Genomic DNA, 22,032 nt, shown 5'->3' with positions numbered 1-22,032 from the left:
CCTATAATCTGTACGATTGGCTCATGTCCAGTCGAACTGGGCTGGGTAACTGTTTGAAAATGATAAATATCGATGATTTGCCTTTGTTGGGAAGAAGCACATGGTATGTCCAGTAGCTTGCTTCCCGCCAGTGGAAGCAATAAACTTTTTGACTTTTGGAGCAGACCCAAGTGTGGAGTAATTCTTCCAGGAGCCTTTCCCACTAACAGATGACGTAGTCCGCAGGATTCGATCGATCGTTTGATACCAACGGAATACCAGGTGAATATATTTACGCATAATAGGTTCTATTAAACTTATCTCAGGACTGGATCATGTTGAGCGACTGACAAATCCCAAACCTGTGAACAGGGTCTGACCGACAGTCCAGCGGTTGTACGTAGTTTGTTTAGGCAATGTCGGGCATTGCTTAATCGGTTTTAAGGTTTCTATCATGGGTTTGTGCGAAGAATGACAGACGTGTGACCCGATAGTGAGTAGACAGACCTCGGGTTCATTGAGGAATGAGGAGGGGAAGGTACAATGTCCCTTCCCTTTTCCCAGAAGTATTGCAACCTAATTGATAAAATGTGGAAGCAGGGTGGATTTCCATAGGCATTCTGATGCACAGTAAAAAGGCCTGGAAAAGCTCAATAATCTTTCTCAGGAATATCAGGACAGCTCCCAAACACTCCAGCTGGCTTGAAGGAATGAAATGAATTAAAATAGAAGTTAAGTTAAAACAGAACAAATGGGTTCATGTCAAAAAGAAGTTCAGATTGTTTCAGATTTGCAAGATTGGATTTGGGTTTGCGATTAAACCATGCAAGTCGTCCCTGTCAGTCCCTCCAAGATAAGATTGGCAGCAATCCAATTTGAACTTTTCAAACATTTGAGTTAAAGAAAAACTGGTAAGATTGCTTTCAAACACTAGTTAAGTAGCGAACATTGGAAATTAAAATCAGTTTATTTTATTTATTTTTTAAATTTAGAGTACCCAATTCATTTTTTCCAATTAAGGGACAACTTAACATGGCCAATCCTTTGGGTTATGGGGGCGAAGCCCACGCAAACATGGGGAGAATGAGCAAATTCCACATGGTCAGTGACGCAGAGCCGGGATCGAACCTGGGATCTCGGCGCCGTGAGACAGTGTGCTACTCACTGCACCACTGTGCTGCCTAAAATCAGTTTAAAGAACAAGAAAGGATAGAGGAAAGAAATTTGAGCATACATTTTGAAGTTATAATAAATAATAATAATCGCTTATTGTCACAAGTAGGCTGCAATGAAGTTACTGTGAAAAGCCTCTAGTCGCCACGTTCCGGCGCTTGTTCGGGGAGGCCGGTGTGGGAATTAAACCCGCACTGCTGGCATTGGTCTGCATTACAAGCCAGCTGTTTAACCCACCGTGCTAAACCAGCCCCTGGTTTATGTAAAGGTTATGGAAAAGAATGTAATGGTGTGACAGGTTTCTCTGCCCCTTTATGCTCTGTAGGAAAATTAACCATTTCAGCAGACAGTCGATTTGTTTCAAATTGCCCCCCAAAATTGTGTATCTATGATTATGTATTCTATGTTAATTTATATCAGGTTTTAATTGTGAATTTATGGAATTTTTTTTTTTAAATCATTTACGGGATGTGGGCGTCGCTGGTTAGGCCAGCATTTATTACCCATCCCTAGTTGCCCTTGAGAAGGTGGTGAGTTGCCTTCTTGAACCGCTGCAGACCTTCAGGTGTAGGTACACCCACTATGCTGAGGGAGTTCCAGGATTTTGCCCCAGAGACAATGAAGGAGCGGCGATATATTTCCAAGTTGGGGTGGTGAGTAACTTGGAGGGCAACCTCCAGGTGGTGGGGTTCCCAGGTATCTGCTGCTCTTGTCCTTCTAGATAGTAGTGGGTCATGGGTTGTAAGGTACTGTCTAAGGAAACTTGGTGAGTTACTGCAGTGCATCTTGTAGATGGTACACAAGGTTGCCACAGTTCGTGGGTGGTAGAGGGTGTGAATGTTTGTGGAAGGAGGAGCAATCAAGTAGGCTGCTTTGTTCTGGGTGGTGTCAAACTTCTTGAGTGTTGTTGGAGCTGCAGGCAAGTGGAGAGTATTCCAATACACTCCTGACATGTGCCTTGTAGATGGTGGACAGGCTTCGAGGGATCAGGAGGTGAGTTACTCGCCATAGGATTCCTAGCCTTTGACCTGCCCTTGTAGCCACAGTATTAATGTGGCTAGTCCAGTTCAGTTTCTGATGAATGGTAACCCCCCAGGATGTTGTTAGTGGGAGATTCAGCAATGGCAATGCCATTGAATGTCAAGGGCGAAGGTTAGATCCTCTCTTGTAGGAGATGGTCATTGCCTGGCACTTTTGTCAGCCCAAGCCTGGATATTATCCAGGTCTTGCTGCATTTGGACATGGACTGCTTCATTATCTGAGGAGTCGCTGAACATTGTGCAGTCATCCGCAAACATCCCCACTTCTGATCTTATGATGGAAGGCAGGTCATTGAAGTAGCTGAAGATGATTGGGCCTAGGACACTACCCAACAAGACCAGTTAAATGTGAAAATTCTAAGCATTGTCTGGAGGAATTTGGTACTAACATGAAAATTTTATTGTGTTTGGGTGAGAATGCATTTGAGATTTTAAATCCATGAAGAATAGTTGAAGCCTATAAAATCAGTCAGTGGAAATTGACTTAAATGGAAAGAAATAAATTTTAAAAATTATTCACATCTTGTATTGAAGGGGAATGGAGGTATTGCTTGGTATTTTAACCAAGTGATTGTGAATATGCTCTGTCTCTTTCAGAATCCATAGCCATGAGAGAAAGCTAACGATTAACTGTTTGAAAGTTACGAGCTATGAGAATCTGTATGCTTTGTTTGTTTTACGTGGATGTTTGTACATTTGTGATACTGTTATTTTGGGCTACATTTGCTAAGGATTATCTTTCTGGGGAGTTAACTTTGAGTTTTTAAATCACCGACCTTTAGAAGTTTAGAACAGAAACCACAGGATGCTGACGTAATTCATTTTGGTCGAAGCACTGAAGTGCTGGGTTCCTTTGTTCATGTGTGTCGTCTGATTCAAGCTCCAATGTTTTCTGTCTGATATTGTGAGTTTGAGATCATAGTCTAAGTGATTGGAATCAAACAGCTAACAAAAAGGAACGTATTTTGAGTCATAGAATCATAGAATCTACAGTGCAGAAGGAGGCCATTTGGCCCATCGAGTCTTCACCGGCCCTTGGAAAGAGCACCCTACCTAAGCTGAGACATCCACCCCATCCCCGCAACCCCATCTAAAGGCAATTTAACGGTCATTCCACCTAACCAGCACATTTTTTTGGACTGTGGGAGGAAACCGGAGCAGCCAGAGGAAATCCACGCAGACACGGGGAGAATGTGCAGACTCTGCACAGACAGTGACCCAAGCCGGGAATTGAATCTGGGACCCTGGAGCTGTGAAGCCACAGTGCTAACCACTGTGCTACCGTGCTGCCCACCATTTCACAAATCTTTCTTTTCAAAAGTTCTGACTCTTTTCGAACTTATGACAGAACGGGCTATGAAATGCTAGAAAATATTAGAGTAGGTGGGGATAACATGGGACCCCTACGAGATCGAATAGGACAGTACGTAAAGTAATTGGATCTGCAATTAAAGGAGTTATGACAGCAGGTGAGGGAACAGCAAACGGTACGAGACCAGGAGACCCAGGAAAGAGATAAGACCGACCAACGTATACCACAAATAGGTGATGACCGGTTCCTGCCTCCATCTCCATCTCCGAGCTGGTCTTCATGGACAGCACTGACATATGATATCAGGAATGGCAAAGCACACGAGAGAATGGAATACTTGGGGAATGGGAGTGATAGTGGTGCTTGTCATGATATTCAAACACACACATCATGATGGACACACCAACAGACAAATCAGAACACACAACACCACAACCAATCACACACAAAGACAGGAACCATATAAAAGCACGAACACGACACCTGGTGGACAGTAGGTCTGGGGACAAGGACACGGACACGACCTGTTTTAACATCACAAACAGGGAATCCCCACGTGCAGAGTATCAAGACAAAACTGTACATAGAAAGTTTAAATAAAATAGCGTTGTACCATATACAACTGTGTTGGCTCATCTGTGTGTCAGAATGCCCAACACCACATGGTACAGGAGTGGATCGATACCTGCCAACTAACCTGCCATTCTGGACATGGACCGCACCGACAAACCGCAGCCGTTGCAAGTCGCGGGGAACCTTGGTACCAATTGGAAGCTCTTCAGGCAGCGATTTGACCTGTACATCCGAGCCAACGTGAAACAGAGTGCCTCGGATGAAACGAAGATTGCACTGCTCCTCTTCTACGCAGGGCAGCACGCCCTCGACGTCTTCAACTCACTGGTGTACGAAGAAGGGGAAAACCAATCCAAGTATGACACGGTCATCCTCAAACTGGACCAGCACTTTAATGTTGAAGTGAATGAAAGTTTTGAAAGATACCTCTTTCAGCAACGTCTGCAAGGTAAGGAGGAGCTTTTTCAACCCTTTTTGACGCACCTCCGAATTCTAGCGCAGTCCTGCGGTTACGGCAGCACCACAGAGTCCATGATCAGGGACCAGATTGTTTTTGGCGTTGCCTCCAATGGCCTACGCCAGCAGCTTCTTAAAATAAGAGGCCTCACCTTAGCGTCTGCTGTGGAAGCCTGTGTCCTCCACGAGAATGCAACCAGCCGTTTTGCCCGATTTCAGGGGCAAAATTCTCCGTTATCGGCGGAAAGTCCGCCGATCGGCGCAAAAAACGGCGCAAATCTGACTTGCATCACGTCGGAAAAATGGGTCGAAAGTCTCCGGCCCGAAATGGGCTAGCAGCGACGTAACGGGATCCGCGCTTGCGCAGTGGTTCACGACGTGCAGCGTCATACGCGCCGCACGGCGTGACGGCTCATAAGGCCGCGCTGCTTCCCCCCACCCGACCGGAACACCCGACCGGAACACCCGACTGGATGGCTGGCCGCCGCTCAGTCCCGAGGTTCGAGTCACGGGATGTGGAGGCGCTCCTGGACGCGGTGGAGCAGAGGAGGGATGCCCTATATCCCGGGCACGGAGGCAGAGTTGCCCCACGCCACAGCCGGCGTCTGTGGAGGGAAGTGGCAGAGGCCGTCACCGCTGCGGCCCTGACACCACGGACAGGCACCCAGTGCCACAAGAAGGTGAACGACCTCGTCAGAGCAGGCAGGGTGAGCCTCCCCATATCCCCCCTCCCCCATATCCCCCCTCCCCCATATCCCCCCCTCCCCATATCCCCCCCCCCATATCCCCCTCCCCATATCCCCCCTCCCCCATATCCCCCCTCCCCCATATCCCCCCTTCCCCCATATCCCCCCTCCGCCATATCCCCCCTTCCCCCATATCCCCCTTCCCCCATATCCCCCTTCCCCCATATCCCCCCTCCCCCATATCCCCCCTCCCCCATATCCCCCCTCCCCCATATCCCCCATATCCCCCCTCCCCCATATCCCCCATATCCCCCCTCCCCCATATCCCCAAGTGAATCCAGCCCTAACCTTAACCTCTGCAATGCACGCACAACCGATGGCGTGCATTCATATACCTGCCTATCAGTGTTGCCTTTTACCCCTGCGACCGCCCCCCCCCCCCCCCCCCACAGGATAAGCACGCACACAACAATAGGGAGCATGTGAGGACTGGAGGAGGCCCCGCTGATGAGAGGCCACTGACCGTACACGAGGAAAGGGCCCTGGAACTGGCTGGCGGACCTGACGACCGGGAGGTTGCTGATGCAGAGGTCGGGGGCGTACTAGCAAGTGAGCCACCGACAGCCCGTTCCCATATCCCCCCTCCCCTATATCCCCCTCCCCCATATCACCTGATCACTGCCTGATGTCTAACCATGCATGCTTCATTGTGTATCGCAGGACCAAACATCCAGGCACCCATCCCCGCAGATGCAGACCGCCCGCAGGATGCCCCTCGGAGGCCACGGGAGACGGAGAGACACGGACCCTCCAGCATGCGACGCCCGCAGGATGCCCCTCGCACACCACGGGAGACGGAGAGACGCGGACCCTCCAGCATACGACGCCCGCAGGATGCCCCTCGCACACCACGGGAGACGGAGAGACCTGGACCCTCCAGCATGCGACGCCCGCAGGATGCCCCTCGCACACCACGGGAGACGGAGAGACACGGACCCTCCAGCATGCAACGCCCGCAGGATGCCCCTCGCACACCACGGGAGACGGAGAGACACGGACCCTCCAGCATGCGACGCTCGCAGGATGCCCCTCGCACACCACGGGAGACAGAGAGACCTGGAGCAACAGGGAGACGACACCCCCGTCACGTGCGGGAGCGACCACCCAGCGACGAGGGGGGCAGCCACAGGCCCCCGTCACATCCGAGCCAGGACACCACTACCCAGGACACCACTACCCAGGACACCACTACCCAGGACACCACTACCCAGGACACCACTACCCAGAACACCACTACCCAGGACACCACTACCCGGGACACCACTACCCAGGACAGCACTGCCCAGGACACCCCTACCCGGGACAGCACTACCCAGGAAGACGAAATACCGGACAGTGACTCAGAGTGGATGGGTGGAGACGAACCCCCACCCCAAAGTGCCATGGACTCAGAGTGGGACGAAGAGCACGACACAACGCCACTGCTGTCACCAACACCCTCCACCATCGCAGAAACACTCACCTCGGTTGGGCACTTTAGTGATGAGGCGTCTGGTACACTCACTGGTGCGCACAACACAGCCGTCCCGGTACAGCAGGTGGAGGTAGGAGCAGCAGAGGGGCCGGGCGGTCGGAGGGCAGTCCAGCCCAAGCGAACATCTGCCGCCCAGATGGATCCCGGGTTCCTGGAGTTACCACACCCACACATAGATCCGATGCAACCACCGACCCGGAGACGAGCGAAGAGGGTGACGGCCGGCTTGCGGCGGCTGCAGTCGCAGGTGGAGGAGTCCATCCGCGTCCAGGAGCTGGGAGTGGTGCCGGTCATGCGTGCCACCCAGGCTGACACCACACGGGTGGCGTCCGCGGTGGAGGCAATGGGTGTGACGGTGTCAGACATGGGGAACGGTTTGCGAGGCCTGGGGCTTTCCGTGCAGGCGGCGTCTGTGGCGCAGGACATGGCTGCCCTCTCACAGGAGGCAATGAGCCAGTGCCAGCGCCAGATGGCAGAGGCGCTCAACGCCATAGCCCAGTCTCTGCAGGCCATGACCCAGTCTCAGCAGGCCATGGCCCAGTCTCTGCAGGCCATCGCTGAGGGCATCGGCGCCAGTGGCCATGTGCGAGCCGGCATCGCACTGTCACAGACAGGGTTTGTCAACCCCCTGGGCTCCATGGCTGCAAACCTGCAGACCCCTGTCGATACCAGCACGGGCCTCCAGGACTGGCAGCGCCAGATGTCGGGGGGGCGTCGGATGGCCAGTCCGTTCGCATCCCCCACCCATGTAGAGGCCTGGGGGCCATCGGGCACCCCGAGGGAGGAAGAGGTGGTGTGGTCCGTCCCGGCTCCCCCTGTAGGGGAGGTCCCGGTACACCGCGACACCTCGGACTCCCCCCCTTCCGTCCCAGGTGCATCGGGTGGGCAACGGGCAGGACAGGCTGGCAGCTCGCCATCCCAGTCGCCCGGGCCGCAGCCTGGCCCATCTAGGCCAGGACGCCCCAGGAAACGGCCGCCAAAGGGATCCAGTGTCAGAGGGCAGGAATCACAGGAGTCCACCTCCAGTTCTGCTGTACCGTCTGGGGAACCACGTAGACGTAGTCAAAGGGCCCGTAAGGCCAAACAATTAGACACTGAGTAAGTTGGCACGGGTGCAGGGCACAGATGAGTTTTAGGGGCTAGGGCACGTGCATGAACTCCTTTGGTTATTAAAGTCAATGTTACACCTACAGAAGCTGCCTTTGTGCTCTGTCCAAAGCGTGCGGGGGTGTCATGTACGTTGAACGCAAGTGTGTGTGTGAGGGGTGGTCTTACCTCAGCCCCAGGTGAGTCTGCCCCCTTCCCCCTGGGCCGCCATCAACATCCCCCGGGCAGAGGACGAGACCGTGCGCTGCAGTGTCACAGCCGCATGCAGGGATGGTCCGGGTGGATGGTGGTACTGTGGCCATGGGTCAGACATAGTCCAACGATGTGGAGCCAGGAGCTCACCGCAGGGCGGGTTGTCATCACCCTCCATGGCCTGCAATGGACATGCGTCCACCCGCAACTGTGTGAGCCCGGCCCGTTGTGCCGCAGGTGGATCGGCAATGGGGGGGGGGGGGTGGTGTGCATGTGGGTGGGGTGGGTGGGGTTGGGGAGGGGGGTGAGGGTGCTGGGTGGGTGGATGGGTGGGGGGTGTGGGTGGTCGGCTGTTGCCATGGTGTGCGGTCTGTGGCCATACTACCCGATTCCCACGCCCATCTAGTCAGTGAAGCGGGCGGCTATTAGCCTGTCCCGTGCCCGCTGGGCCAGCCGGTAACGGTGGACAGCCACCCGCCTGTGTCTACCCCGTCTGCCCTGACCATTACCCCCATCCCCCTCATCTGGGGAGGACTGCGCCTCTTCCTGCTGCTCCTCCACTCCGCCCTCCTCTGCCTGCGGCACATCGCCCCTCTGTTGGGCTATGTTGTGCAGGACGCAGCGCACCACAATGATGCGGCCGACCCTATCTGACCGATATTGGAGGGCGCCCCCAGAGAGGTCCAGGCACCTGAAACGCATCTTCAGCACGCCAAAGCACCTCTCTATCACTCCCCTTGTCGCTACATGGGCATCATTGTAGCGGTTCTCCGCCTCATTGCGTGGCCTCCGTATAGGCGTCATCAGCCACGATCGCAATGGGTAGCCCCTGTCGCCCAGCAACCAGCCCCTCAGCCGGGGATGGCGTCCCTCGTACATGCCGGGGATGGATGACCGCGACAACACGTATGAGTCGTGTACACTGCCTGGGTAACGGGCGCAGATGTGCAGGATCATCATGCGGTGGTCGCAGACCACCTGTATGTTCATCGAATAGGTCCCCTTCCTATTGGTGAACACGGCCCTGTTATCTGCTGGTGGCCGCACGGCGACGTGCATCCCATCGATCGCGCCCTGGACCATGGGGAACCCGGCCACGGCAGAGAAGCCCACGGCCCGGGCATCTTGGCTGGCCCGGTCCACGGGGAAGCGGATGTAGCGGTGCGCCATGGCATATAGGGCATCTGTCACTGCCCGGATGCACCGATGCACCGATGTCTGCGATATGCCGGACACGTCCCCACTCGGTGCCTGGAATGACCCCGTTGCATAAAAGTTCAGGGCCACCGTAACCTTGACGGACACGGGGAGAGGGTGTCCCCCGCCAGTGCCACGCGGTGACAGGTGTGCCAGCAGGTGGCAGATGTGTGCCACGGTTTCCCGCCTCATCCGGAGTCTCCTCCTGCATTCCCGGTCCGTGAGGTCCTGGTATGACTGCCGGGGCCGGTACACACGGGGCGCCCTCGGGTGCCTCCGTTGCCGTGGGGCCGCGACGTCCTCCTCCCCCTCCTCGTCCTGTCGGTCAGGTGTCCCTCCAGCCTGGGCGGCTGCCGCCTGTCCCTATGCGGCAGCCTGCGCCGCCTCCCTGGCACGCTCCTCCTCCTTCTCCTCCTCCTCCTCCTCATCCAGGGCAACAGAGACATTAGCGGATGCCGCCACGGCGGCCAACATCGCTGGATGATCGGAAAACATGACGGCCTGGTGGGGGGGAGGGGAACGACGACATGTCATCCTTGCCCATATCCCCTCCTCCCTCCAGCCAGGTGGCATGGACCGCATGGGTCCAACTGTTGGAGGCTGGCACCTGGCCAGGTGGGGCCATCTCACTTGCCATTGCATCCCCCTCCCCGGCACGGATACCCCCCATCCCCCTCCCCGGCACGGACCCCCCCATCCCCCTCCCCGGCACGGACCCCCCCCAACCTCCACCCCGGCACGGACACCCCCCCAACCTCCACCCCGGCACGGACCCCCCATCCCCCTCCCCGGCACGGACCCCCCCCCCCAACCTCCACCCCGGCACGGACCCCAACCTCCTCCCCGGCACGGACCCCCCATCCCCCTCCCCGGCACGGACCCCCCCCCAACTTCCACCCCGGCATGGACCCCCCCATCCCCCTCCCCGGCATGGGCCCCCCCAACCTCCACCCCGGCACGGATCCCCCTCCCCGGCACGGACCCCCCCCCCAACCTCCACCCCGGCACGGACCCCCCCCATCCCCCTCCCCGGCACGGACCCCCCCATCCCCCTCCCTGGCATGGACCGCCCCCCCAACCTCCACACTGGCACGGACCCCAACCTCCTCCCCGGAACGGACCCCCCATCCCCCTCCCCGGCATGGGCCCCCCCAACCTCCACCCCGGCACGGACCCCCCATCCCCCTCCCCGGCACGGACCCCCCCCAACCTCCACCCTGGCACGGACCCCCCCCATCCCCCTCCACGGCACGGACCCCCCCATCCCCCTCCCCGGCACGGACTGCCCCCCCAACCTCCACCCTGGCACGGACCCCAACCTCCTCCCCGGAACGGACCCCCCATCCCCCTCCCCGGCACGGACCCCTCCCCAACCTCCACCCCGGCACGGACCCCAACCTCCTCCCCGGCACGGAACCCCCATCCCCCTCCCCGGCACGGACCCCCCCCCCCCCACCTCCACCCCGGCACGGACCCCAACCTCCTCCCCGGCACGGACCCCCCATCCCCCTCCCCGGCACGGACCCCCCCCCCCAACCTCCACCCCGGCACGGACCTCCCCCATCCCCCTCCCCGGCACGGACCCCCCCCCCATCCCCCTCCCCGGCACGGACCCCCCTCCCGGCACTCCCCCGGAGCCCAGCCCACTCTAACCACCCCTCCCCCGCCGCACACACACACACACAACCCGAGACACACCTCTCCTCACGCATTCAGACTGCGGCCACGCCATTGCCTGCTCAGAGCCAACCCCCCAGGCCGTCACTCACCTCCACGCTGATCAGAGTGAACCTGGAGCACAGGGTCATGCCGATGAAAAGGAGGTTTAATTTACGTCGACGTGAACGGTCATCACGTCGACGGGACTTCGGCCCATCCGGAAGGGAGAATATCGGCAGGCCAAAAATCGGCTGCCTTGCGCAGTCCCGTGCTATTCTCCGACGGCAGCGGCGACATTAACGCCCCGCCGACTTTTCTCCCTTCGGAGAGTTCGGCAACCGGCGGGGGCGGGATTCACGGCGGCCAACGGCCATTCTCCGACCCTCTGGGGGGTCGGAAAATGACGCCCCTGGCGTCCGAATTGGCACGGAGGGGGTCCCCTGCCGTCAAATCGGCAAGCCAGGCCGCCACGACGCCGAACGCATCCAGGCCATCAATTACTTCCCGACCCGCGGCCCCGACGAGAGCGGCCGCTTCCCGCGCTTTTCGCGGTCTCCCGCGCTGGTGCGCGCCAAGAATAACGGCCACATCGAGGGACGCACTGCGCAGGCGCGCCCACCGCAAGATCGCACTGCGCATGCGCAGTGGCGCAACGAATGCCGTGACGTCATGACGTGCGGCAATTGTGGAGCTGTACACTTAAAAGGGCAATGTCCTGCTAAAAACCGACAGTGCCTCAGATGTGGCAAGATGGGCCACTATGCTGCCCACTGTCGTGCGGCTCAACCCATGGATCCTGCACATCCCCGACAATCTCGCAGACAAGTCAGGACCGTCCAGCCCACGCATCAAGACTTCCAGTTAAGTGATGCAGATGACCAGGATGCCTTCCGCGTTTCCGTCATCGATGTCAACAAGGTCAATGCCATCAATCCAGCCGATGAGTGGTGTGCCACCCTGACGGTCAACCGATCGCGCGTCACCTTCCGTCTGGACACTGGCGCATCCGCCAACCTGATTGCATATTCTGAATTCCAGGCCATGAAGGTCAAACCACCCATCACGCCATCCCGGCTCAAGATGGTTGATTATAACGGAAACGTCATCCCGTCCATAGGATCTTGCCAGCTACAGATAACTCACAAGACGCACACGGCCACACTCCCCTTCGAAGTTGTCGGCTCATCAAAAGACTCGTTACTGGGCGCACAGGCGTGTAAGGTCCTTCACCTGGTACAGCGCATTATGTCTCTCTCTCCAGATGAGATATCCGACTTCCCGGATGCTGAGTTCCATGCAAATCTCCATTCCCTCCTTGCTCACAACCAGGAGGTTTTTGAAGGCATGGGGACATTGCCATACACGTACAAGATTCGACTCAAACCGGACGCCATCCCTGTCATTCACGCACCTCGCAGGGTTCCTGCGCCACTCAAAGACCGCCTCAAGTTGCAGCTGCAGGCTCTTCAGGACCAAGGGGTCCTATCCAGGGTCACGGAGCCCACGCCATGGGTCAGCTCCATGGTCTGTGTAAAGAAGCCCTCTGGCGAGCTCCGCATATGTATAGATCCTAAAGATCTGAATAACAACATCATGCGGGAACACTATCCCATCCCGAAACGAGAGGAACTCACCAGCGAGATGGCGCAAGCCAAAATTTTACCAAATTGGATGCGTCCAAAGGATTTTGGCAGATCCAATTGGACCCGGCCAGCCGAAGGCTATGCACGTTCAACACCCCTTTTGGCAGATTTTGCTACAACCGGATGCCATTCGGCACCATTTCAGCATCTGAAGTTTTCCACCGCATTATGGAGCAGATGATGGAAGGCATCGAAGGGGTACGTGTATATGTGGACGATATCATCATTTGGTCCACCACTCCGCAGGAACACATGCATCGTCTACGACGCGTCTTCACCCGCATACGACAAAATGGCCTGCGTCTCAACTGCGCCAAGTGTGCCTTCGGCCAGACTGAGCTGAAATTCCTCAGGGACCACATCTCACGATCAGGGGTCCGTCCCGATGCAGACAAAGTTAGCGCCATCACAGCCATGCCACGGCCGGCTGACAAGAAGGCTGTCCTAAGATTCTTGGGCGTGGTCAACTTCCTTGGGAAGTTCATTCCCAACCTGGCTTCTCATACAACGAATATGCGCCATCTCGTAAAAGAATCAACAGAATTCCACTGGCAACAATCGCATCAGCTGGAATGGGAGGAGCTCAAGCACAAACTGGTCACGGCACCAGTGTTGGCGTTCTTTGACACGGCTCGCCCTACAAAGATCTCAACGGATGCCAGCCAATCTGGAATTGGAGCGGTACTCCTGAAAAAAGACAGCACGTCGTCATGGGCCCCGGTTGCATATGCCTCACGAGCCATGACCCCTACCGAACAGCGCTACGCGCAAATAGAAAAAGAATGCCTGGGCTTGTTAACTGGACTGGACAAGTTCCACGACTATGTGTATGGCCTGCCACGATTTACGGTTGAAACTGACCACTGCCCCCTGGTCAACATCATTAACAAAGACCTGAACGACATGACCCCTCGCCTCCAGCGCATCTTACTTAAACTCAGGAGGTATGATTTCGAACTGATCTACACTCCGGGGAAGGATCTCATCGTGGCGGACACGCTCTCCCAAGCGGTGAGCACACCACCAGATGCGGAGGGGTTCGTGCGTCAAATTGAGGCACACGTGACTCTGACAGCTGCAAATCTGCCAGCTGATGACCCAAGTCTGGCCCACATACGCGCAGAGACGGCGACTGACCCCCTTCTACAGCGAGTGATGCGTCACATGGCGGAAGGGTGGCTCAAAGGGCAGTGCCCCCAGTTTTATAATGTGCGAGATGACCTTACCAACATAGATGGGGTCCTTCTGAAATTAGACAGGATTGTTGTTCCCCACAGCATGCGCCAGAAGATTCTTAATCAACTACACGAAGGCCACTTGGGCGTCGGGAAATGCAGATGAAGGGCCCGAGAGGCGGTATATTGGCCGGGTATTAATGAAGACATAGCCAACATGGTGCTCAATTGCACAACCTGTCAGAGGTTTCAGCCGGCGCAACCTCCGGAGACGCTTCTACCACACGAGTTGGTGACGTCCCCCTGGGCGAAGATGGGTGTTGACCTATTTCACGCGCTCGGCAGAGATTACATCATTATTATAGACTACTTCTCAAACTACCCGGAAGTCATGCCTCTACATGATCTGACGTCGTCCGCAGTCATTGGGGCCTGCAAGGAAACATTTGCTCGCCATGGCATTCCAAGGACTGTCATGTCAGCCAATGGACCCTGTTTTGCCAGCCGTGAATGGTCGTCCTTTGCCGCAGCATATGGTTTCACTCATGTGACATCCAGTCCTCTACATCCACAGTCGAATGGGAAGGCAGAGAAGGGCGTCCACATTGCCAAGCGGCTCCTGTGCAAGGCGGCTGCTGCCGGATCGGACTTTAACCTCGCCTTGCTGGCCTATCGATCGGCCCCGCTTTCCACGGGTCTCTCGCCAGCGCAGCTCCTAATGGGTCGCTCCCTCAGGACGACGGTACCATCCATCCTGGCACCAACAACGGACCATGAGACGGTTCTTCGTAACATGCAAATGCAGCGTGATCGCCAGAAAAGTCAGTACGACACACGAGCGACGGACCTGCCCCCCCTGTCCTCCGGAGACAAAGTACGCGTCCATCAACCGTATGGTGGCTGGTCAGCACCGGCCGAAGTCCTCCGACGTGTGACTCCCCGCTCGTTCCTGATTCGCATGCCGGATGGTTCAGTGCGTCGCCGCAATCGGCGCACCCTTCGCCGACTTCCACGCTCGCAGCTACACAGTACGTACACGCCAGATCCTCAACAGTCTTCCGAGGATGACTTAGTGGAGCTGCCGCAGATCTCGTCCTCTCCATCGCCACCCATGGCCACGCTTGCACATCAGCCGGTGGTTCTTGACCCATCCTTGAGGCGGTCAACCCGAACACGTCGCAAGCCCATTAGACTGGACTTATAACACCGTTCATATGTTCAAAAAGTTACACACTTCTGTATTATAACCTGTTGTTGTTTATCGTTCCAGATATCGTCTGACTGGACCACTGTTCAAGTTTTTTTTTCTCGTTCGCATGCATGTTCTGTTATGGTACAACCTTGTTGATGTGACGCACCCAACATCGCCCCATGTAAATAGTTACGTCATATGCACATGCTGTACACAACACACACACACTCTTAGATGCACTCACGACACGATTATATTTATTACCACGTAGGCACATATCTTTGTAAAAAGGGGGGATGTCATGATATTCAAACACACACATCATGATGGACACACCAACAGACAAATCAGAACACACAACACCACAACCAATCACACTCAAAGACAGGAACCATATAAAAGCACGAACACGACACCTGGTGGACAGTAGGTCTGGGGACAAGGACACGGACACGACCTGTTTTAACATCACAAACAGGGAATCCCCACGTGCAGAGTATCAAGACAAAACTGTACATAGAAAGTTTAAATAAAATAGCGTTGTACCATATACAACTGTGTTGGCTCATCTGTGTGTCAGAACGCCCAACACCACAGTGCTAAGCGGAGTCTGGATTTTATTATGATGGATCAGCGGGAAAGCACAAGCACACCACACTCAAATACAAAACCGACAGCAGCACAGGCATAAACTTGATGAAAGAGAAATAGTAAGATTATAAAAATAACACAATGTTAACCCCTGAATAACAGGACACCTTCGGCACACACAGGAAAATAAATGAGTAGACCAGAACCTAACACCTGGTGACGACCACATTGTTCTGTTTAAACTTTCAGATTAAACATCCAAAGGCATGGAACGACAGTGGCTACTTTGACTCTGGGGTCTCGTGATACTGGGAACCTTGAGACGATTGCAAGCACAAAAGAATGCTGATGCACCGCTGAAGACACAACAAACGCCGGAAGAATGCAACACACGAACAATGGGGCTTTATATAATTTCACTGAATGGATATGTATCCCAGCAGCCAAAGGCTGGAGTAAAGACGGGGCTTATTGTAATGCATGGCTGCAAGTACACTCGGGGAAAGGCAAGGTAAGCATACAGGCTCTATTGATACAAGGGTCAGCTGCCTCCGTCAAAGAGAAGCAAGAAAGCCTGATAGATGTGCTTTCAGAATAATCTGTGCACCCCCATCGGGCCCAAGCCAACAATTACCTACAGAAAGAGAGTGGGGTTATATTGGTATTATGAGGAAGTGGGGGCAGCAGCATTATCTTTGTATGTATGTATGTTTCCCCCTCCCCGCCCCCTCCGCGCCACGCCCCATAATAACCTCCACCCAGTCTGAGGAACTGTCATGTCCGACAGCCACTAAGGGACCAGAGAACGGGATTGTGCTTTTTAACAAAGGTGAAATGTTGTATGATAATGTTAGACATGAAATTGTGCCTGCTTTGATCGATATTTCGGGAATACAAATGCTGCAGTATTGTCCAGAACAGGCAAGATATATGTATAATGTATTAAGTTAGGTGTAATGCAGCAGGCTGCCAATGCCATGGGTGCCACTAGATTTCAAGGACAGGAGCAGCTTCATAAAACAAAAAGGGGAATAGTTAATGATTGGATTGGATTGGATTTGTTTATTGTCACGTGTACCGAGGTACAGTGCAAAGTATTTTTCTGCGAGCAGCTCAACAGATCATTAAGTACGTGAGAAGAAAAGAGAATAAAAGAAAATACATAATAGGGCAACACAACATATACAATGTAACTACATAAGCACTGGCATCGGATGAAGCATACAGGGTGTAGTGTTAATGAAATCAGTCCATAAGAGGGTCATTTAGGAGTCTGGTGACAGTGGGGAAGAAGCTGTTTTTGAGTCTGTTCGTTGTTTTGAGTCTGACGTTGTTACCGGATTCAACACCGGAACTTCCATTATAAACTCATTAGATCTGCAAGGGTTAAACAAAAAGGTGGAGCAACTTAAAGGGGCGGTGAACAGACTGAGAAAAATCAGGGGGATCAGGCCAGTTTGGGAGAGGAGGACATGGGAACACAATTATATGGAATTGCAATGTTAGAGGCAGATGTCAAAACAATTAATCACCTCATCGATAAGGGAAAGGAAGAAGTCTATTCCTCAATTCAACCGCCTCACCCCCTCCCTCGCCCCCTGGCCCCGAGCCCATCACCTGGAAGGCACCCTTGCTCCACCTCGACTTCTACCCACTGCATTTGAAATCTTTGTGCATCCCCTTCCAGTAAACAATGCTGCATGGTCTTTGACCCCCCCTGGTTTGTGAGGTTTTCATGCAGCTTTGTCGGGGTCCAGCTTCTCTCCCCTTGGTCTTCCCTCTGCCTTCCATTGTTCATTTTCATCACCAACCTCCTTGCCCCATTGCATTCCATCATTCCCCCACTCCTTGCACAGCCCGCTTTCCACATTGCCCTCTTGTCTTTGTCAAGCCACCAGAACCACACCCACCCCTTACCCCGCCCCCTTCTTGTCCTCTACCCTAAGGTTGAACTTTGGTCCTTTGCTGCGGTGACTGCATGATTCCCACAGCACATTGCTGTCAATTAAGACACTGGCGTTTGGCACTGGGGGGGGGGGGGGGGGGGGGGGGGGGGGGGGGGTGCAAAATAAATTGTTCCAGTGTTTCCCTGGCTGGCATCCCATCTTCCACCTTCCACAAATTTGAATGCATACAAATTCTGCTGCTCATAGAATAAAAAGTCCTGTGCTCGCTGCGTCACGATGACTCCTGTCCCTCAAAACCTCGATTTACAAATGTCCAGTTTTCATGTTCAAATTCCTCCATGAGGCCTAACCCTAATTTCTCTCTTACCTCGTCCAGGGTTATAACACTCTGAGGACTCTGCATTCCTCCAGACCTGGCCTCTTGTACAACACAATTGCCCTTTGTATCTGTGCCTTCAAGCATCTGGACGCTAACCTCTGGAATTCTCCACTAAACTGCTCCATCTCTCCCTCCTTCTTCCAACCTGTCCCTTTAACCAAACCTTTAGTTATCCTTCCTAATAGCTCCTTCTTTGATTCAGTGTCATTTTCTTGTACTATTATGCTCCTCTTAAGCATTTTTACTTGATTAATAATAGCACCATATAAATGCAAGTCGTTATTGAGCCCAAATACATGCTGTTATGTTAGTGATTCACTTTAAATTTCAAATTCCCCCAAGCTTCAGCAGCATTAAATGTACATTAACTAACAAACTTTCTTCTTACCTTTTATCAGAAGTTTTGTCAGAATAATAGCTGTTGTTGTTAAAAGAATCAAAGTGATACCCAAGATTACAGACACCAATATTACTCCTTTTGAATATTTCATTTTCCAGAGTAAATTTTAAATTCTTATAATCCTCAGTTTCTCTGTGAATAAAAAGATATTATTGTTTACTTGGTTTTCTATTAATTTAAAACTTGAAAAATGTTGGGTTATGTACAGTTCTGACATTTGGCCATTGTCATACTCCCGCATTTAGTTTTATATTTTAAGTCTATTCGGAAGTTAATTTTCTATCATTGCAAAGTCTATTTTGTCTTTCCTGCATTTAGTAAGAAGGTGGTGAGTTTGTGGCCCAGTCTGGAATCTTTATCACATAATCCAGACTGATACATCATTGCAGTATTGAGGAAGCATTGCACTGTCAGAGGTACTTAACATTTGTTAAACCAAGGCCTCTTCAGTGCTCCCAGGTGGATGTAAAGGATCCCATGACACTACTTTGAAGAAGAACCCATCTATCAAATCAACTCAGAATCTTATATGTTTCAATAAGATCACCCCTCATTCTTCTCGACTCCAATGGGTATCAGCCCAACCTGCTCAGTCTTTTTTTTCATAGCATAAGGAGACCAAAGCTGTACAAATAATTCCAAATCAGATCTCACCAAAGCCGTGTACAACTGCAGTAAAACATCCCTCCTTTCATTTTTCACCCCCTTTGCAATAAACACCAACATTCCATTATTTTCTTAATAACTTGCTGGATCTGCATACTGCTGTTGTGTGACTCATGTGCCAGGACACCCAGATCCCTCTGTACTTTTAAGGCCTGCAGTCTCTCTCCATTTCAATAGTATACTAATTTTCCATTCTTCCAGCTAAAGTGGCCAAGTTCACATTTTCACACATCATATTCCATCTGTCAAATTTTTGCCTACTCACTTGACCTACCTCTATCCCTTTGCAGACTCTCCGCCATTTCTTGACAATTTACTCTCCTCCCTATCTTGGTGACATTGACAAATTTAGCTACCAATCATTCAGTCCATTTATCCAAATATTGATATAATTTGTAAATAGTTGGGGCCTTAAACTGATCCATTTGGTGTTCCACTAGTTAATCTAAAAAAGGCCCATTTATCCCTACTCTCTGCTTCCTGTAAGCTAACCAATCCTTTAAACATGTTAAAATGTTACCCCCTTTACCATGTTCACTTGTGTGGTAACCATTGATGTCACACCTTACTAAATATCTTTTTGATATCCAAGTACATTACAAGTTCCCCTTTATCCACCTTGCTCGTTACTCCTTCAAAACTCGAGTAAATTAAACATGATTTCCCTTTCACATAGCCACGTTGACTCTGCCTGATCATATTATGATTTTCTCAGTATCCTGCTATAACCTCCTTAAAAATGGATTCTAGAAATTTCCCAGTGAAAAATGTTAGACTAAAAACTGACTAATCGCCTGACCTAACACTAATCTTTGCATATTTCTTCAGTGTTTCCTTCAAGTTGACACAATCCTTAACTTTTTTGTCCAGACCATCATTTGCAAAACGGTTTACTTTCTCACTGGGATAAATCTTTGCTGAGAGTTATTAAATATCTCCTTCAAAGCCTGCCACTGCATCTCTACTGTCACACCTTGTAATCTTTCTCCAGTTCACGTTAGCTAGCCCTGCTTTCTTTCCCTTTCTTGTTGGGGGCAGGGGGGGGAGATTTTCCGCCCCCGTTTTGAGCGGGCGGGATGGTGATGGGGGCAGAGAATTGATGGGGAGCTCCAAGACGGCTTTCACGCCTGCAGGATTTAACATATAAAATGTCATTAGTGGGTTGATGGGTCGAGTCACCCTGCCCTGACCTGTCAGCAGGACTTCATAGGACCCATCTCCGGATCCTTTTTGACAATCGTGGGGATTCTTTGGGGCTGCCTACTAGCTATGGGATTGGCAATGGCCCACTGAATTCCACATCAGGTGTCAACCCAACATCTCTGTCAACTTCATACTGTTACCTGGCTGACCATGCAAATGGCTTACTGGAGCTGTTTTACATCTAATTGATGGGGGTAGGATGTCTGATTCACTTGCCAGCCATCCCCACCCCGAGAGTCTTGCTGGTGTGAATTGATGCAAGTATTGAGGAATGTGGACCTGGCAGTTTGAGTTCCGAGGGATTGCAAGGGGAAAAGTACCCTCCCAACAATTGCCTCCAGAGTGCTGAAGTGGGTCCTTCATGGGTGGAGGGGATTGTGGGGGGAGGGAGGGGGGCTTGTGCTGGGTGGAAGTGCGCAGGTCAGGAGTCTTCCCTGGGATGGGCTGATTTGGCTGCTCTTCCCATCTGCACCCTTTAAACAGTCAGTGTGTAAAAATTAAGGTTTTCTCATAATAAAGTGAAAGTGCTCTCATCCGTACCCTCAACACATTAAACAGTCAGTCACTATCTCAGAAATACACATCTCTCATAATAAAGTGAAAGTGATCCCATCTATACCTCTAAACCCTTTAAAATGTCTGCCAGTATGCCAAGTTTAAAGGTATGTGAGATGAAGGTAAAAGTAATCCCATTAAAGCAGTGGAATTGTTTGAAGTGGTTTTCACACGTTCAATTTTTAATTAATTTAATAATCTTTATTGTCGCAAGCAGGCTTCCATTAACACTGCAATGAGGTTACTGTGAAAAGCCCCGAGTCGCCACATTCCGGCGCCTGTTCGGGTACACTGAGGGAGAATTCAGAATGTCCAATTCACCTAACAGCATGTCTTTCGGGACTTGTGGGAGGAAACCGGAGCACCCGGAGGAAACCCGCGCAGACATAGGGAGAATGTGCAGGCTCCGCACAGACAGTGACCCAAGCCGGGAATCAAACCTGGGAACCTGGAGCTGTGAAGCAACAGTGCTAACCATTGTGCTACCGTGCTACCGAGTGCCCTTTCATTGCCCTTAAAGTATAGAAGTCTGCGTCTATGCCTAGAAGGCTAAAATCTTTGTTCTGCAATATTTACAATCAATTACATGACCATTGCCTGCTAAAAGTTTTCTGATTGACGGGTTGAGGAAGTTTCCAAAGGGAGATTCAGATTGTTTAGTTACATAGCGCTGCAGGAATCCATTTATTCAGGAGAGCAAGTGTTTTTCTAACTGCAGTTTTTTTTCTATGAGGCTGCCTCTTTGTTCTCAAGTGCTTCCGAGAAAGTGAAGCTGTGAGGGCAGCACCAGCACTTTCTATTTAATTTTAATTCAAATCACATTTTTACACACTGACTGTTTAAAGGTAATAAGAGGCTGCAGATGGGTAGAGCAACTAAAGGAACTCCATCCCAAGAGAGACCCCGGGCCTGAGCCCTCCAACCCAGCGCAAGATCCCCTGACCACCACCTCCCATGAAGGGCCCCCTTGGCATACTAGAGGCAATTCACGGGAGGGTTCCCGAGTGCCATTGCATGGCACGTCGGGTTCGCTCCTAGCACCAGCTGGAATCATTCAGTTTTCTCGCTGGTGGGAGCACTTAACTGTGGATCGGGAGAAATTCACCCGATATGTCAAAAAACATGGTGGAAAATACGGCACTGCGGCCAACGGGGTACACTCCACTTTTCCCGCCTGACTTGGCACATTGTCAATAAAGAGAAAATTCCACCATTAACACGAGAGTGGATTCTTCGCCTGCGACACCAGAAATGTGAATCACGGTCGGGTATCCACTGAAAATCAAGGTTCGGCACACGGCAAAATCCACACCAAAGAGAGGTAAGTGCATTCCAATCACTCAAGCGTGTGATTACTACTCTTTGACGTGGTTGATGTTTGTAAACATTAGGGTTTCACCATTTAGAGTCACT

The 22,032-nt window shown here is 52.5% G+C and overlaps 1 protein-coding gene across 2 annotated transcripts in view; it reads right to left on the bottom strand.

Moving 5' to 3' along the window:
• The window catches only part of LOC140429731 (transmembrane protease serine 11C-like), a 125,280-nt gene that overhangs the window by 60,500 nt on the left and 42,748 nt on the right, over nucleotides 1–22,032 (bottom strand). For both annotated transcript variants that reach the window (XM_072517074.1, XM_072517075.1), the window contains one exon: nucleotides 18,184–18,327. In XM_072517074.1, coding sequence (XP_072373175.1) covers nucleotides 18,184–18,286 — 103 coding nt within the window. In that variant the 5' untranslated portion in view covers nucleotides 18,287–18,327. The remainder of the gene's footprint in view (nucleotides 1–18,183; nucleotides 18,328–22,032) is intronic.

Source organism: Scyliorhinus torazame, chromosome 9 (assembly GCF_047496885.1).
Source record: "Scyliorhinus torazame isolate Kashiwa2021f chromosome 9, sScyTor2.1, whole genome shotgun sequence".
In the NCBI taxonomy this organism is placed as follows: Eukaryota; Metazoa; Chordata; class Chondrichthyes; order Carcharhiniformes; family Scyliorhinidae; genus Scyliorhinus; species Scyliorhinus torazame.
This window is presented reverse-complemented; position numbering and strand designations above follow the sequence as displayed.